This window comes from Mercenaria mercenaria, unplaced genomic scaffold (assembly GCF_021730395.1).
Source record: "Mercenaria mercenaria strain notata unplaced genomic scaffold, MADL_Memer_1 contig_4645, whole genome shotgun sequence".
NCBI lineage: Eukaryota > Metazoa > Mollusca > Bivalvia > Venerida > Veneridae > Mercenaria > Mercenaria mercenaria.
Genome location: NW_026462888.1, coordinates 41,665 through 61,804, shown reverse-complemented (window position 1 = coordinate 61,804; position 20,140 = coordinate 41,665). Strand labels below are relative to the sequence as shown.

Genomic DNA, 20,140 nt, shown 5'->3' with positions numbered 1-20,140 from the left:
TTAAACGTAAATCCAACCGCCCATGAAATACAATAATAACTGCATAACAATATCACATTTCAACAAAGCTCGGATCACTGTATCTATAAAAACTATAAATTATAAATGTAAACACATAGTTACAACGTAAGCTTCCTAGTTGATATATGTGTTGAACGCAAAATACCAGTAAAGCAAGAATTTTCTCTTTTTATAATAGCGGGTTGATAAATGTTTATTTTAAGGACATAAAGTGACATCTAGTGATGGATAACAGAATAATGCTTCTGTATGCTGCAGCTGCCATGAATTTTGGTAAGTCTTTTCTTTTTGTTGAACGTTATAGAAAATATATCCCGCATATTTTTAGTAAACGTGTGTTCAGCAAAACTAAGCTTTTAAAGAAGCCAGAAAAAGAAAAATGAGAAGCAAGTTTTACGATATATGAAAGTAATACCAGGTCACAGCAATGAGATTTAGATTTGATTGTACAGTTACAAAACTATTCTCTTAGAAAACATATGACCCCTTTTTCCTCTTGATATTATGTAAGTCCGTGAGTTTTTCATAAAAGTTTGAAAATTGACAAAAAATGAGTATTCAGCAAACTCATTTATGCCTAAATCACAGAACAACCTGAATAATATTACATTGCCAGATACAGAATTATAACAAAACAGAAGTATTTCACGTAAAATCATTTTACAAAGTTATACTTTCCAAAACTTTGTCTAGAAATTAAGGAGAATGATCCATTACCATGGCAACGTACAAGAAAATTATAATTTAGACCTATTTTAAGCACTCTCTGTATCAATTTTGTATTCTATTAAGCAAAAAAGGTTCATCTGCAAGCTGTCAATACATCTAAGGCACCTACAGCATATTCCGGGCAGAATTAATAAGGATACAACCATAATAATGATCTATGAAACTTAAAGGATTGAAAAAAATGTCAGTTCTCAACAGCCTTGTATGCACTTTTCTTTCTTTTGAGTAAACTAATTTTGAGTTTAAAAGCAGCTGGAAATACTCATAACCAACTGTTGCTGGCCCTTAAGGTATTGTATGGTTACTTATCATGACTGTCCAAGTATATCCAAGACTGAAAAATATCAGGATATTTAAAAGTATATAGTATTTTCATGAAATAACAATCTAGGAAAGTTTATCAGGTTTAAATACTTTCAATGGTAAAATCGAAGTTTCTGTTACCAAATTACATTAGGCATGTAACAAAATTACAATGCTCAATTATTGGGATTTGAAATACAAATATCCCATTTGTTTCCATCCAGCAGATGTTTTGTTGAATATTTTAAAAATTGATATTTCTGTATCAAGATGCACATTCTTCCTTTAATAATCAATTTAAATCAAATGATCTACAGAACAGTTTAGTCAATATTTTGCTTGATACAAATTTAAATGTATGAAATTCTTTCAAACTATCAAGACAATGACCAGACCCTTTAAGGATAGCTATAGATAATGTTGATTTAAGACTTGACTAAGTTTATTTACAGAAACCCTGGTCATGCACATTTCAGTGCCAGTAAATCCTCAGAAAATACAAACTGCAGTTGCAGACTTATCTCCTAATTCTTTCAAAATTTATCAAAATACACAACTAAATCTACTTTATTTATTAAAGTAAATACATGCTGGAATGGTAAAATAGGATGTTATATGCCTTGTACATCTTAGAATGACACCAGTTTTACAGATGACAATTTTACTGAATTTCTGAAGACTGATATATGTTGTTACATGAATGAGGTCTGAAATTAGTCAGAAAGTCAGCTAGGAACTCAGATGTTCTTTTTAATAATTGGCCAGTTAGTATATATGAGCTTAAGTAAATACCTAACACATTATAGGTTACTTTACAAATGTATACGTATGAATTTAAAATCTATATCGACGTTTAAAAACTCATAAGAAAATATGATTTTATGATACTTTTTTGTAACGTCTTACGAGAGCAAAAGAATTGTAATATTTCAACAGTCTTACAAAATCAAGTATACTAATTCAACCATTATTTTGCTATATTTTCTCAGCATTTTTAACAGATTTAAATATCCATATGAAATAAATTTATCCATAATGGTAGAAAATATGCAATGAGGTCTGCATAATTTTTGTGTGTTATAAACCTTCATGTATAATCACGCTGTAAACTAGAACCAAATCTAATGAGAACTGCAAACACGTGCCTATTTACAAATATTCAAGACTGCCATGTGTTTATTCCATTTAAATATGTTCAAGAGCATTTTTTTTTCAAAATACAATAATTCTTATCAAATTTAGTTGTAAAAAATTTAAAGTAGCATGCCTCCAGATCGTTCGACAAAAAAAGTAAAAATTAGATATCCTGAAATAAATGCTATATTTCTTTCGAAAGGCTTTAAAACTTAATTACTGACAAACCTTATGTTACGGAAAACCTTGAGAATTTGCTGTATTTACTACCTTTTACAATGAAAATTAAAAAGCGTTTATCACGCTTTTACTCCAGGTAAACTGTCTCGATTATAAATATCTATATTTTGGAGTCATTATTCACTACATCAGCTATAGCGCTATTGGTTACGCCGACGGCAAAATGTCTTTATTCTAGGACGAAATTTCAAAAGCAACACCATACCGATTTTCAATCCTTTACTTATTATAAATTTGTAAAAGTTTTCACAAAGCTTCAAATAATTAGCTTCTTAGAAACATAATAGTTTTCAATTTTTATAAAGATTAAAGAGATATGGAGCATACTTGGTCATGCCAGCTTTTGCTAGAGCCGTCAAGTCTCGCGCTGGGAAGCGACCGAGGGCATATTTTTAAAACTTATTTTCTTAACATTGTTGCGCTGTAAACAAATATCCAGTATACCAAGGTACCCCTTTAGTACCTATAAACCAATGGCACTCCTTAGTACCATAATGTATTCAAATAAACCATATACGGCTACCAGATACCCTATCTGTACCTAATAATAGTACCATTGTACCTTATTAAACCATAAACCATATACGGTTACCAGGTAGCCTATTTATACCAAATATTTGTACACCCTTGTACCATATTAAACCGGTAAACCATATAACCTGGTACCTTATTTGTACCAAATAATTGTACACCGTTGTACAATGTTAAACCGATAAGCCAAATCGCCAGATGTAATAGTACACCATTGTACCATACTAAACCGGTAAAACATATAGTCAGGTACCATATTTGTACCAATAACCATTAGCGCAACAATGTGTAGGAGGCCGGTTAACTCAGTCGGTAGAGCATCGGAACGGTATCCCAATGCCCCGTGTTCAAGTCCCGGTCTGGCTGCACATTTTTCTTACCCTGTGACAAATAGAAGAAGTAGATGCATTATATTGAAATTTATACTAAATTAAAATTTTGTTCATAGAATTCAGAGTTGTTGGGTAAAATAAATAAATGCTCGAATAGAATGTCTTTGCTCTTTATTAACGTCGAGGCTAAAAATTAACCCAGGTGTCGAAAGTAAGTCAAAACCGATATAGTTATCCATCCAATCACATTTAGCTCAAATTTTCAAATAACGAAAAGGTTTCTTACTTTACTCTAGCGTTTTACGAATATGCAATATTGTGTCCTTAAACCTCTATTTAACTAATCTTCATCGAAAAACAAAGATTGATTTCGTATTTTAACGTAGTTTTAACATAGCTCTACTAAAACTGTGCTTTCTATGCAAATTTAGATTCCCCTATACAGACTTCTACTATTGACATGGAAAACTTTTAAGTCTGGTTTAATTCAGAAAACGGGCACATGTATAAAGGACCAGAGCCAGTGAAATCCATTTTATTCGGACACTATGCAAAAGAGGGAGTCATTGTAAGAACGCCTAGCCCTTTTCGCTCTTTGGCAAGTTCCTACAAGCTCACAAAAAACTGTAGTCACAACGACTGTAATTTAGACCACATGGGCTTACAGCCTCCTAAGATAACTACTGTGGTAGGCCGAGACACCCATGGGGATGCAAAAAGGTTGTTATTAGATTAGCGATAGATATAATATGGCCCCGATTGCGTCCCAGCGAAAGAATTTTCCTCTGACATAACAAGATTAATAATAATAATAACTATGTAACAAAATATACTTGTATTATAGCTCGGTGTTTTTTCTTAACAAATTTGGTGCATGTAAATCGTATACACTGAGTACAGGGTGCGGTAACTAAAAGCGTGCAGGTATTTAATACCCGCATGCTAGTTACCGCACTATTGGAAAGAAAAGTATGCCTGTCTGGAACAGTAGACAGCGAAGTGTATTTTATTGATTTTCTGCTCCTCCAGCATTGGTTTATTTTACCTGGGCTTTACATATTTGTAAGCAAGGATTTTAAGTACTCACTTGAACTGCTGTATATGGCAATGTGGAACGCCTACAACTACCATATATGGATGGCTATTATACAAAACAGAAAGAACATTAAACTCTCGGGTAAACGACTTTTACTCGGGGGCTACGCCCCCTCGTTCAAATCGTTTACCCTCGAGTTTCAATACTCTTTTTATTACTTAATGAAAAGTACAAATTCACTAATATATAAAACATAGTTACTGTAATAAAATCACAAGTTTGAACCATATGATCATATCTTTTCCTTTCAAAAGAACTTTCAAAATAAATATTGTCATTTATGACTTCCGGTTGTTTTATATTTAAAATAAATTATTTACAAACAAACTCACACAGAAGATGTACAGAACCACTTGGCTTTCAGCCTCCACAGATAACTACTGTTGTAGGCCTACCATGGTGATATTAGAAATTGTCATTGTAACTCAAAAGACTTTAATTAACACTGAAGATCGCGAATTACGACTTATATATATTGGCACATGCACGTGTGAGACAGTTTCGATGACGATTTCTAAAAGTACAGAATTTTCTAAATAGCCATTGTTGCTTATAAAGTCTGACTGTACTTTCTTTACGTACAAACTCACGAACCACGTTGGCTTTCAGCCTCCATAAATAACTACTGTAGTAAGCCTTAGCACCATGATGATATAAGAAACTGTCATATTTACTTAAATGACTTATCAATTATGAATTTTAAAAAGTTAGCAAATGTACACCTGAGACACAGATCCGATGATGATATCAAAAGTATATAAACCCATCCTGGAGATATCGGCAGATAAACTTTGAACAGTTTATCTGGTTAAACGTCTTAGCACTGGAAAAAACCATATCACTTTACGTTATACGGGTGGCCCACTCTTTCAGTCAATGCTTCCGTGATTGTGTATATTTGTAGCTTGATTTCAGCATCAGCATTACTCCAGTCAGATCGTTACCATCAGTATATGCAAATTGTGCCTCGGTGAACAACCACATTGCAGACTGAAAAGACAGAGTAAACTGGGCGGCAGACAGTAAAATTGAACAGATGTTTCATAGAATAAATGAAAGTTGCATTAAGAAAATAAGCAATAAGTCTTCATAAATGAGACCAGGCTTAAATTATACAAGGGAGCGGTGGGTGGGCTTTTTAAATGTTGTACGACGCTGAATTTGCAGACTGAAAGATAGAACGTGGCGGTCACGTAACTTTTATACTCGGCAAAGTTACGAACGATCTCGCGAGAATTACCATGGTTACTCTACGCGGCGCCTTGCAACGCTAATTTTCGGTAGAAATCTAACCCTAGATAAGCGAAAAATTTACACCAGAATAAACTAGATTAATATCTAAAATTAATCTCTCTTATTGCCGACAGGAATGGCCGTACCGGCGACAGTAACCATCAGAACAAATCAACACCCTTTACAATATTTACAAATTTATTTACATAAGATGATTATTTACAATGAATAGATATGAAAAGAAAAAAAAACTGATTAGAAGAAAGAAAAAAAAAGAAAGTTCAGTATCTCTAGATACAAAAGTTCTTAAATTCCATTCTAATCTGACGTGACACAGTTCTTTAATTCAATTGTGAACTTTAAGTAGCACAAACAAAACAGCTTCTAAATTCAAAATACAGTCCCTTTAAACCGTGAATACGTTGATTCCGTATTGGCTCCCTATGGTGGTAGGTGATTGCATCCCTGAGCTGACTTCAGAGGATAACAAAAATCATCGTCTTTGCGGTTTACGGCACAACCATGGGACGAAAGCTCTGCGCTGGGAATATCACATCCAGGCGAGTGAAGACAAGTGAACCTCGGGCATTGTACTTCCGGGTTATGACATCACCAGGTAAAATCGTCTGGCGGAAGAAGCTAAAATATATAACATATGGTAAGCACCATAGCAAAACAAATAAGTCAGGGCATAAAACTGCTCCTTTGGGTACACCATACCTCCGTAGGCTCCCATAAATAATACGTGCTACTTATACAAAACATATGTGCTACTAAGTTCAAACGTCACATGATTAAAATACGTCACTTATTACTTCCATATTACAAAGATTACTTACTTAAAAGACTAAAGTTAAAGTATGAAATGATATGAAAAGTTAATGATGAAACATTATAGATACGGACATGATAAACTGCAGCTATTATTTACAACTACAAATTAACAAAATTCAATGTAAATCAAACGTTATATGATAGTTGGCATCCATATAATATCTAATGCCATACACTAAAACGGACATTGTATGTGTATGCAATAGACTGGCACACAATTTCATATTACAATAATATATTACATACATCTAAAAATTGGTCCCTAAGAATAAAATCTAACAATCCTTCGTACGTTTTCTCTACCTTACTCAATCTAAGCCAACCATCTAAATATCTACTTATTCTGGCTAGAAACATCACAAAGGTCTCATTATCCCGAGGCCTCTCAGTTCTAAACTTTTTCTTATAGCCATCGTCAGTGAGTTCGAACTGACGCAGCAAAGCGGCTTTCAGTTTATCATAATCCTTCCTATCTTCCAACGGAAGCCTATCAAAAACCTCTCTTGCCGTACCCTTTAGAAGGAACGGTAAGTTAAGTGGCCATATCTCTTTATCCCAATCCTGCGCAACAGCGTACGTTTCGTACACATTCAAGTACGCATCCATGGAATCAATTTTTCTCATAAGGGAGACATCTTAACCTTTACCCTTTTCTTACTCATCTTTTCTAAGTCTGTCTTAAACTTATGCTCTGTTTCTAATTTCCTACTTTCTGCTTCCTCCTTCTCTGTTTCTAACTTTCTAGCTAACATTAACTTATCCTTTTCCATTTCTAACTTATCCTGTTCTAACTTACGTTCATATTCTATCTTTTCCTTCTGCAACCTAGCCTCTAACTCTAACCTTACTCTCTCTGCTTCTAATCTTTCCTTCTCTGCTTCTAAACTACTTTGTTTTTCATATTCTATCTTTTCCTTCTGTAACCTAGCTTCTAATTCTAATCTTTCCTTCTCTGCTTCTAAACTACTTTGTCGTTCATATTCTATCTTTTCCTTCTGCAACCTAGCTTCTAACTCTAATCTATCTTTCTCTGCTTCTAATCTACTATGTCTTTCATCACGTTCCCTAGCCTGCTCTTCCTTAACAAAGTTACGTAACTCCTCTCCTTCATAACCTAACTCCTTTCCTACCTTCGTTAACTCTACTACACTAGTCATGATTACACTACGTTAACACTATATAACACTACGCACTACAGCTACTATAACAACCTGAGACACTAAATAAACAATCGTGAGGGAATACTAGACTACACTAGTTTACACTAAAGCTCTACAGTTACCACTGGAGCCAAAACAAAATACTATACTCTACGTATATACTACACCAAACGTCCTCACTAAAATAATAATACACTAAGTTGCGCAACAGTACTATGTGTCAATCAAGGTTGCATAGGCAACAATCAACAAAGTACAGTGACAGTAGGCTGTAACAATACCTTAGCCTTATCAAATATCAATCAACTGTAACTGGTGTTAACACTTTAGTGTAACAAATAAACAAAAATAAATCAAAGTGCTTTATCCTAAGATAAAGTATAGGTATAACACAACTGTGTAGCACTAAAACATAAGAGTAGGTTAAAAGTATATGCAAGTAAACAAACTTGCTAACACACACAAAGTAAAAAAAAAAATACTGTATCTGGTATGTATACAGTACACTAATACAAAATAGGATCACTGGGAGAAGTAGGGCGACGCACAATTAAGAGTGAGTAGGATAACTCTCCTTGTCAAGGGCGGTCACTCTCAGCACAGATATATGATGGCTTAATCATAGAGTGACACAAAAACCCAAAAGAAAAATAAAAGGAACGAACTCACCCCAGAATCCAAGTGTCGTAAGCAACTGTCTATCAGTCTGTGACCACAAAAGCTGGTTAGCTGAAGCTACGGATCTGTCCTTGTCTTGTCTGAGGTAAGACGTCACTCTGAAAAATGAATAAAACTATTATATGTGTAACAATAAAACAAAACAAGAGGAATCTTTACAAATTATTGCTGCAGTTAAATGGGTGTTAATAATGTTCGAATAGCTACTGTGTCTGGTCGACCAATCCCACTTCTGACACCATTGTGACAGGAAATATACAAATATACACAATCACGGAAGCATTGACTGAAAGAGTGGGCCACCCGTATAACGTAAAGTGATATGGTTTTTTCCAGTGCTAAGACGTTTAACCAGATAAACTGTTCAAAGTTTATCTGCCGATATCTCCAGGATGGGTTTATATACTTTTGATATCATCATCGGATCTGTGTCTCAGGTGTACATTTGCTAACTTTTTAAAATTCATAATTGATAAGTCATTTAAGTAAATATGACAGTTTCTTATATCATCATGGTGCTAAGGCTTACTACAGTAGTTATTTATGGAGGCTGAAAGCCAACGTGGTTCGTGAGTTTGTACGTAAAGAAAGTACAGTCAGACTTTATAAGCAACAATGGCTATTTAGAAAATTCTGTACTTTTAGAAATCGTCATCGAAACTGTCTCACACGTGCATGTGCCAATATATATAAGTCGTAATTCGCGATCTTCAGTGTTAATTAAAGTCTTTTGAGTTACAATGACAATTTCTAATATCACCATGGTAGGCCTACAACAGTAGTTATCTGTGGAGGCTGAAAGCCAAGTGGTTCTGTACATCTTCTGTGTGAGTTTGTTTGTAAATAATTTATTTTAAATATAAAACAACCGGAAGTCATAAATGACAATATTTATTTTGAAAGTTCTTTTGAAAGGAAAAGATATGATCATATGGTTCAAACTTGTGATTTTATTACAGTAACTATGTTTTATATATTAGTGAATTTGTACTTTTCATTAAGTAATAAAAAGAGTATTGAAACTCGAGGGTAAACGATTTGAACGAGGGGGCGTAGCCCCCGAGTAAAAGTCGTTTACCCGAGAGTTTAATGTTCTTTCTGTTTTGTATAATAGCCATCCATATATGGTAGTTGTAGGCGTTCCACATTGCCATATACAGCAGTTCAAGTGAGTACTTAAAATCCTTGCTTACAAATATGTAAAGCCCAGGTAAAATAAACCAATGCTGGAGGAGCAGAAAATCAATAAAATACACTTCGCTGTCTACTGTTCCAGACAGGCATACTTTTCTTTCCAATAGTGCGGTAACTAGCATGCGGGTATTAAATACCTGCACGCTTTTAGTTACCGCACCCTGTACTCAGTGTATACGATTTACATGCACCAAATTTGTTAAGAAAAAACACCGAGCTATAATACAAGTATATTTTGTTACATAGTTATTATTATTATTAATCTTGTTATGTCAGAGGAAAATTCTTTCGCTGGGACGCAATCGGGGCCATATTATATCTATCGCTAATCTAATAACAACCTTTTTGCATCCCCATGGGTGTCTCGGCCTACCACAGTAGTTATCTTAGGAGGCTGTAAGCCCATGTGGTCTAAATTACAGTCGTTGTGACTACAGTTTTTTGTGAGCTTGTAGGAACTTGCCAAAGAGCGAAAAGGGCTAGGCGTTCTTACAATGACTCCCTCTTTTGCATAGTGTCCGAATAAAATGGATTTCACTGGCTCTGGTCCTTTATACATGTGCCCGTTTTCTGAATTAAACCAGACTTAAAAGTTTTCCATGTCAGTAGTAGAAGTCTGTATAGGGGAATCTAAATTTGCATAGAAAGCACAGTTTTAGTAGAGCTATGTTAAAACTACGTTAAAATACGAAATCAATCTTTGTTTTTCGATGAAGATTAGTTAAATAGAGGTTTAAGGACACAATATTGCATATTCGTAAAACGCTAGAGTAAAGTAAGAAACCTTTTCGTTATTTGAAAATTTGAGCTAAATGTGATTGGATGGATAACTATATCGGTTTTGACTTACTTTCGACACCTGGGTTAGTTTTTAGCCTCGACGTTAATAAAGAGCAAAGACATTCTGTTCGAGCATTTATTTATTTTACCCAACAACTCTGAATTCTATGAACAAAATTTTAATTTAGTATAAATTTCAATATAATGCATCTACTTCTTCTATTTGTCACAGGGTAAGAAAAATGTGCAGCCAGACCGGGACTTGAACACGGGGCATTGGGATACCGTTCCGATGCTCTACCGACTGAGTTAACCGGCCTCCTACACATTGTTGCGCTAATGGTTATTGGTACAAATATGGTACCTGACTATATGTTTTACCGGTTTAGTATGGTACAATGGTGTACTTCAAAGTTTTCCCGCCAGCATGAAATTTATGATTACAAATCATAATAAAACATGAGCAAATCATGTACATAATAACATAAATAGGAGAATTCAATATATATTTAAGAGTACTTTATAGTATAGAAAAAGGAGCATTGTGATACAGAAAACGTGTAACAATAACGTCAATAACGCTTAAGGAGTATTTATATTATATCATAAACAAGTGTCCTTGTAACATAATTCGCACTTCGCGACACAAACAATGTCGCTATTCAGAATATTTAAAACAGAGACATAGTTTGAAGGGACACATTCAAGCATCACATGCCTATTTAGCATAAAATCTCTGACTTTCATTGTATTAATATGCTAAAAGTTTGCAAAGTCCGAGTAGAAATCTGATTTCAGCATAATTCAGGAAGTAAATTAGTTAAGCTCTTTGTGGTTTCCTAAATAAAGATCATCAAGAGGTGGTAATAAAAATAGGAAAAAATACCCCAAACCATTAACTTTGGCCCAAATCTACAAGAATGTATCTGACTGACCAACTACAAATTATGTTTCTTTTTGAAATATCGTCTTCCCTTTATACAAACAAATATACATTTCTGCTGAGACCGATGCAGTTTTCAAGATGAAGAGTACAATATAAACGTATGTTTTGCTCCATAAATATATTTTTCTTGCAGATAAAAGTCTAGATCATACAAGTTTCAAATTTCTTTTAGAAATATTAGATAGGTATGAGACCTTGTTCATTTGCCTTTTAAATTTGTGAATACAAAAATAAAGTTTCTAGTACTTTCCAGATAACAATATAGGTGTGTACCCCTGATTTTTTTTTTTTTTGAAAATTAAGCAAGTTGGGGATTTGCATTGATAAGTTTCTTTTTTAGGTCATATATTGGCAGGCCAAGTCATAGATTGCACTCATGGGTTCTGGGGCACAGATTGCAAAAAATCATGTCCAGGATGCGTGCACTTCGGATGTGACAAGGTTACTGGCTTTTGCTTCGGATGCGCCCAAGGATATCACGGGAAACATTGTGACATTCCGTGTCCGGTTCATTGCAGTAGATGTGATCGTTTCACAGCGAAATGCTCATCGTGTTACTTTGGTTGGTATGGTGACTTTTGCAACAAACCGTGCCATAGCAATTGTGGCTCCTGTTCAAAAACTACTGGTATGTGTATTTTTTGTAGAATTGGCTGGTATGGGGCCAACTGTAGCAGACAGTGCTCAATAGAGATAGGATGCAACAAGAATTATTGTACACAGTCCACCGGAGACTGTTCACTCTGTAAAATAGGATGGTTTGGGTCAAAATGCGAAAAACAATGTCCAAAAAGCTGTCATAATGGGTGTCATAAAAGTTCTGGTTATTGCAATACCTGCATCTCTGGATATTGGGGCTCCGATTGTTCAAATCGTTGCCCCAATTGTTATAATGGCTGTTCCAAAGATAGTGGTAATTGCAGCTTTTGCAATTTTGGATTCTGGGGTTCGGACTGTTCAAATATTTGCCCGGGGAAATGCGAAAGTTGTGATAAATCTAATGGTACGTGTTTGTTTTGCCCCGACGGTTTGTGGGGAGGTAACTGTTCGAAGACGTGTACTACTAATAACTGTAAAATATGTGACATCAATACAGATATTTGCAAAGCATGTGAATCAGGGTTTTGGGGACCAGACTGCAACTACCGATGCAATAACTGTTCCAATGGAAAATGTGACATTTCCACAGGTGTATGTGATACATGTCCAGAGGGATTTGCAGGACAAAATTGTAATATAAAGTGTGAGATTTCTACTTGTTCATATTGGGAGTGTAACATAAAGCAAGGGTTTGTATGTTCAAGCTGCCAAAATGGATTTTGGGGACCCCTTTGTGAGAAACGATGCATTACGAATATGAATTGTAACTACTGCGACAAGACAACTGGAAGATGTGAATCATGTGTAAACGGATATTGGGGAACGGTCTGTGAGAAGAAATGCAACAAAAGCGATGCTTGTGAATACTGCGACAGAAACACTGGAATTTGTAACTCTTGCTTAAGAGGATATTGGGGAAACTATTGTGAACACGGTTGTCCTAAAAACTGTGATGGTAATTGCCAGAAATCGACAGGACGATGTACTTGCAAACATGGATTCTGGGGAACCTTATGTGAGAGGAAATGTCTGGAAGTAGACAAATGCCAGTATTGTAGCAAACATTACGGATCTTGCAGCGCGTGTAAAATCGGTTTCTGGGGTAGTTTGTGTGAAAAAGAATGTCATACAGGCTGTACAGGACAATGCGACAGATATACAGGAAAATGTTCCTATTGCAGGCCCGGTCTCAGGGGTATTAACTGTAACAGTACATGCAAGGAGAAAAATTGTGAAATATGCATAGGTTCTGAGGATACTTACTCATGTACCAAATGTCGAGCGGGTTATTGGGGCCATGGTTGTGACAATCAGTGTAGTTCCGAGCGATGCCTGGAATGTCATTTGACTGAAGGACGTTGTACATTGTGTGAGGACGGCTTTTGGGGAAGTTCGTGCAATCAAAAATGTCACAGCAGTTGCCAGTGTTGCAACCTGACTTACGGCACTTGCAGCGCACCATATTTATGTCTGAGGATACGTAATAGGTACCAAGCAACAGGTATTTAACATTTTTAAAGACTTACTGTTACATTTATTAAATACGTAACAGCATATTAAGTAAACAAAATTCAATACAATTTCTAAAAGCTTTTGAAAGGATAATGAAATTCGTAAATTTTGTCCTTTTAAATATTTTAAGAAGGCTTTATACCTATATGTTAAGGTTACATTTATTTGATTATAAAGACCTTATGCGAGTTTTACATGGATTCAGGAAGAAATGATGTTCATGTTGTTTTTGTACTGTTGTACAGTTCATTAAATTCAAAACTCTGTCAAGTATATAAACTTTCTATAATAAATTCAAACTTTCCACGGATAATAATTTAGATTTTTTTTTATTGCCATCTTCATAATATAGACAAAGTGTAATATCTATTTTGTTTTATCAAAGAAAAAAAGCACCAATAGTATTCAGCAAAACATGACTTACACTATATAACAGCATATCGCAGTAGTATCCAGATAGTGAAAATTCTTGTCGCTGTATATGCCTTACACTATATAACGGGCATATCGTAGTAGCAACACGATATCTACAATTCATGTCGCTGTATATGCCCTGCACAATATAATCGGCATATAGCAGTTGTATTCAGATTTGACAATTCCTGTCGCGGTAAATGCCCTACACTATATAACTGCAATATTGCAGTAGCATCCAGATAGTGACAATTTCTCATTATGTATATGCCATACACTATATAACTGACATATCACAGAATTATTCAGATAGTGACAATTCCAGACGATGTTTATGCCTTACACTATATAAGTGACATATCACAGTAGTATCTATATTGTGACTATTCCCGTCTCTGTATAAAGCCTTACTGTATATAAATTGCATATCGCAGCAGTATCCAGATAGAGTGGGACGATACCTGTCGCTGTATATGGCTTACACTATTCAACTGGCAAAGCGCAATACTATCAAGAGTATGGCATTTCCTGTCGCTGCATATGCCTAAAATAGAAAAAGTGGAAACTTCACAGGTCGCTCAACACGCCAAAAACAAAAATGTTGCAGACATTGATTGAGCCTGTTCATGGACGGTAGTGGAAATGTATGCTACCGCCCACGCCCTCTAGCCCCGGGCTGAGCAAAACTCAACATTTACACATGCTAAAAGTACAAAAAGCAATTTAGAGACATCCGCAGATGTATTCAAACGGCGGTGAACATGGAACCTGCAATGATACACGTGTTGAGGCGTGTAATTCCATGAAGAGCGGCGTTTGGTCCCCAGATAAAATAATGGGTTTGCCCAAAACGAGAAAACAATGGGCAGAACTAAACAAACTGGAATTTAGGATACACTATATAACTGGCATATCGCTGTAGTATCCAGATTGTGACAAATCCTGTCGCTATAGGGTATTTGCCTTACACTGTGTAACTGGCATATCGCAGTAGTATGTGGTTGTATATGCCTAGCACTATATAACTGTCGCTGCATATGTCCTACAATAAAATAACTGACATATCGCTGTACTATCCAGATAGTGACAATTTTTGTCGCTATATAATGCCTTACACCATATAACTGGCTTATCGCAGCAGTATACAGATAGTGGCTTTTCCTGTCGCTGTATATGCCTAACGCTTTATAACTGGCATATCGCAGTAGTATCCAGATTGTTACAATTTCTGTCGCTACATATGTCTAACACTATATAACTCGCAAATCACAGTAGTATCCTGATAGTGACAATTCCTGTCGCTGTATAAAGCCTTACACTATATAACTGCAATATCACAGCACTAACCAGAGAGTGACTATTCCTGTCGCTACATATTCCTAACACTTTATTAAAGGGCATATCACAGAAATATACATATTGTGACAATTGTTGTTACTGCATATGCCTAACACAATATAACTGGCATACCGCAGTAGTATCGAGATTGTGACAATTTCTGTCACTGTATATGCTTAACAATATATAACTGGCACATCGCAGTAGTATCCTGATAGTGGAAATTCCTGTCGCTATTTTGACGAACAGGATTAAACTGGCATTTCACAGTTGTATCCAGATTGAGAAAATTCCTTTCGCTGTATAATGCCTAATGCTTTAAAACTTGCATATCGCAGTAATATTCAGATAGTGGCAATTCCTGCCGCTGCATATGCCCCTCAACATATAGCTTGAATATGTCAGTAGTATCAAGATTGTGACAATTCATGACGCTGTAAAATACCTTAAACTATATAGCTGTTCTACCGTAGTAGTATCCAGATTGTGACAATTCATGTCGCTGTAAAGTTCATTAAATCAAAACGCTTTCAGTCCGTTAAACTTTCCTTAATATTCAAAGATTCAACGGACATTAATTTAGATTTTTCTGTTCATCATTTTCTCCTCATGATTAAACTGAATGTGATGTCTCTTCTGTTATAACAAAGAATAAGCATTACACTAAACAACTCCGATTTCGCAGTAGTATCCAGATAGTGACAATAGCTGTTGCTGTATATGCCTTACACTGATCAACTCGCATATCGCAGTAGTATCCAGATAGTGACAATTCCTGTCGCTGTATATGCCTTACACTATATAACTGGCATATCGCAATAGTGTCTAGATTTTGATAATTCCTGTCTGCTGTATATTTCTGATGCTATAAAACAAACTGACATATCTCAGTTGTATCCAGAAAGAGTATTTCCCTGTCGCTGTATATGTCTTACATTATATGAATGACATATCGCAGTAGCATCAAGATAATATCACTTTCTTTCACTGTATATGCCATACAACATATAACTGGTATATCCAGATTGTGATAATTCCTGTTGCTGTATACGCCCTACACTTTATGACTGGCATACAGCAGAAATATCCAGACAGTGAAAATTATATGACCTACACTATATAACTGGCATATCGCAGTAGTATCCTGATAGCAACAAATATCTGTCGCTGTTTAATGCCTTACACTATATAACTGGCATATCGCAGCAGTATCCAGATAGTGACTATTCCTTTCTCTGCATATGACTAACACTTTATAACTGGCATATCGAAACAGTATTCAATATTGTGACCATTCCTGCCGCTGAATATGCATAAAACTATGTAACTGGCATTTTCGCAGTAGTATTCTGATAGTGACAATTCCTGTCGCTGTATATAACCTACACTAAATCATTGGCATATCGCAGTATTATTAAGATTGTGACAATTCCTGACGCTGTAAATTGTGTTACACTATATAACTGGCCTATCGCTGTATATGCCTTACACTAAGTAAGTGGCATATCGCAGTAGTATCCAGATTGTGACAATTTCTCTCGCTGTATATTCCTAACAGTAAATATCTGGCATGTCACAGCAGTATTCAAATAGTGGAATTTCTGTCGCTGTATAACACGGATAACTGGAATATCACAGTAGTATCCAGATTGTGACAATTGCTCTCGCTATATATTCCTAATAATATACATCTAGCATGTCACAGTAGTATTCAGATAGTGAAATTCCTGTCGCTGTAAATGCCTCACACTATATAACTGGCTTATCCTAGTACTATCCAGATTGTGACAATTCCTTTCGCTGTAAATTGCTAACGCTGTATAACAGGCATGTCACAGTAGTATGCAGATAGTGACAATTCCTGTTGTTGTATACGCCTTACATTATATAATCGGCATATCGCAGTAGTATCCAGATTATGACAATTGATCTCGCTGTATATTCCTAACATAATATAACTGTCATGTAACAATAATATTCAGATAGTGCCAATTTCTGTTGCTGTGTATGCTTTACATCTTAAAACTGACATATCTCAGGAATATCAAGATAGTGACAACTAGAACTGTCACAGGAGTGACTCATACCCCTACCATACGGTCTTGTCACAGAAGAATGGCAACCATAAGAAATCTTAAAAATGCTTAGAATAATATAAAAATGTCAAAAAAGCTTAATACTTAAAAAGAAGTTTACTCGTCTTTGGAGTACTTCATCATGGGCTTCCACATATAAGTAATACTAGTATAATTATGTACCCTGGATGAGGGATGAGGTAAATATAAAAATCTCCAATATTAGAGATACACTACACGTGAATACAAAAAAAGTGTCTTACCGACCCATGTTACCACAGAAAAATGTATTACTTTTTACATAGGACTGATAATAAAAAAGTTATAGACTAATTCCTGGAATTTAAGGGAAAGAAACTCAGTACAAAAGTTAAAAAACTTTACTTCCCTTTTGCTCTAAGCCAATCAGAATGAGATACAGTGAAAATACATCGGAGTTAACCTTAAATTAAAAGGGGAAATAATTCAAGAAAAATTGGTGTCAGAGTTATGCACCTTGTGTCACGGGATGTGGGTGATGAGGTGGAACATCTATTTTAAGTTTGAATCAAATCCATTTAGTAATAACTGAGATTATAGATTTCACATTGCGACCCGAAATCACCTTATACACACTTTGGAGCCACCTTTTGAACCACTTTTAAGTAACGTCCTATGATAAAGCCCGAGTATATCCTATTGTTTGCGCATGCGCAATCCTTTTTGGCGCGAATCGCCATTTTGTAAATTATCTTCCCTTTGCAAAGAGTTGTCCCCCTTGTCCGCCATCTTGAAAATCAGGCGATCGTCTAGGTAGGTCGGTGTATGAATTATCCTATGTAATCTGTACCCCATCCACTTGTTTTTTATAGCTGAAGGGTCCAAATTCTTCGACCCCTTATGGGGACCGGAAGTCCAAACCGGGTGTGATTCTAGACACTAGGGTGTCATACTGGAGGATCCATCGGAGGGTTTTCTCCTGGCTCGTCTCATTTCCGGTAGACCCCTTTCCCTATGTTCAAGCTCAAAACCTAACTTTTTTATTGTTGGTCCGATTTTGAAAACTCTAACGGATTTCCAGAGTAACATGTGTTGGTAAGACACTTGTTTTGCAGTCCTTTTTATGGTAGGAGCTCTCTTAAGAATTTGGTAAAACATCAAAATCAACCTTAAATTCTAAGTAAAAGGGGACATAATTCAAGAAAAATTGGTGTCAGAGTTATGCACCTTGTGTCACATGATGTGGGTGATGAGGTGGAACATCTATTTTAAGTTTGAATCAAATCCATTCAGTAGTAACTGAGATATAGTGAAAAAACATCAAAATTAACCTTAAATTCTAAGTAAAAAGGGGCATAATTCATAAAAAATGGTGTCAGAGTTATGCACCTTGTGTCACATGATGTGGGTGATGAGATGGAACATCTATTTTAAGTTTGAATCAATTCCATTCAGTAGTAACTGAGATATAGTGAATATACATCAAAATTAACCTTAAATTCTAAGTAAAAAGGGGCATAATTCATGAAATATTGGTGTCAGAGTTATGCACCTTGTGGCACATGATGTGGGTGATGAGGTGGAACATCTATTTTAAGTTTGAATCAAATCCATTTAGTAATAATTGAGATTATAGATTTCGCGATGCGACCCGAAATCACCTTATACACACTTTGGAGCAACCTTTGGAACCACTTTTAAGTAAAGTCCTATGATAAAGCCCGAGTATATCCTATTGTTTGCGCATGCGCAATCCTTTTTGGCTCGAATCGCCATTTTGTAAATTATCTTCCCTTTGCAAGGAGTTGTCCCCCCTTGTCCGCCATCTTGAAAATCAGGCGATCGTCTAGGTAGGTCGGTGTATGAATTATCCTATGTAATCTGTACCCCATCCACTTGTTTTATAGCTGAAGGGTCCAAATTCTTCGACCCCTTATGGGGACCGGAAGTCCAAACCGGGTGTGGTTCTAGACACCAGGGTGTCATACTGGAGGATCCATCGAAGGGTTTTCTCCTGGCTCGTCTCATTTCCGGTAGACCCCTTTCCCTATGTTCAAGCTCAAAACCTAACTTTTTTATTGTTGGTCCGATTTTGAAAATTCTAACGGATTTCCATAGTGACATGTGTTGGTAAGACACTTGTTTTGCAGTCCTTTTTATGGTAGGAACCCTCTAAAGAATTTGGTAATACATCAAAATGAATCTTAAATTCTAAGTAAAAGGGGACATAATTCAAGAAAAATTTGTGTCAGAGTTATGCACCTTGTGTCACATGATGTGGGTGATGAGGTGGAACATCTATTTTAGTTTGAATCAAATCCATTTTGTAATAACTGAGATATAGTGAAAATACATCAAAATCAACCTTAAGTTTAAAGTAAAAAGGGACATGAAAAATTAATGTCAGAGTTAAGCACTTTATGTCACATGATGTGGGTGATAAGGTGGAACAACTCTTTTAAGTTTGAATCAAATCTATTTAGTAATAACTGAGATATAGTGAAAATACAACAAAAATAACCTTAAATTCTAAGTAAAAGGGGACATAATTCATGAAAACTTGGTGTCAGAGTTATGCACCTTGTGTCACATGATGCGGGTGATAAGGTGGAACATCTATTTTAAGTTTGAATCAAATCCATTTAGTAATAACTCAGATAATAGATTTCGGACGCGACGGGACGCGACAAAACTGACTCCTATATATCCCCCCCCCTCCCCCAATGTTTGGTGGGGTCATAATTACTTTCGTTGTATATGCCTAACACTGTATAACATATAACATATTACAGTAGTATCCATAAGTATGCATATTCGTTCATATCTAATCTAAAAAAAAGGCTTTTTTTGGGATAGTTAAGATGTGTCTTCTTTCAAAATTCACTATCACACAGCATTAGCAGTATGACAATATTTCGTCCATTTTAAAAAAAAAGATTCTTAAAAGCGCTGTGCGAAAATGATTGTGAAATACTTTTTGAATAAAACAACACAATTACATTCTTATTAAT

At 35.5% G+C, this 20,140-nt stretch overlaps 1 protein-coding gene across 1 annotated transcript; it reads left to right on the top strand.

Moving 5' to 3' along the window:
• The first annotated feature begins 157 nt into the window (after nt 1–157).
• Nucleotides 158–13,320, top strand: LOC128554017 (multiple epidermal growth factor-like domains protein 10). Its single transcript, XM_053535230.1, has 2 exons — nt 158–294; nt 11,552–13,320. The coding sequence occupies exons 1-2, from the start codon at nt 246–248 to the stop codon at nt 13,318–13,320; spliced, it is 1,818 nt and encodes a 605-aa protein (XP_053391205.1). The 5' UTR covers nt 158–245.
• The last annotated feature ends 6,820 nt before the right edge of the window (nt 13,321–20,140 follow it).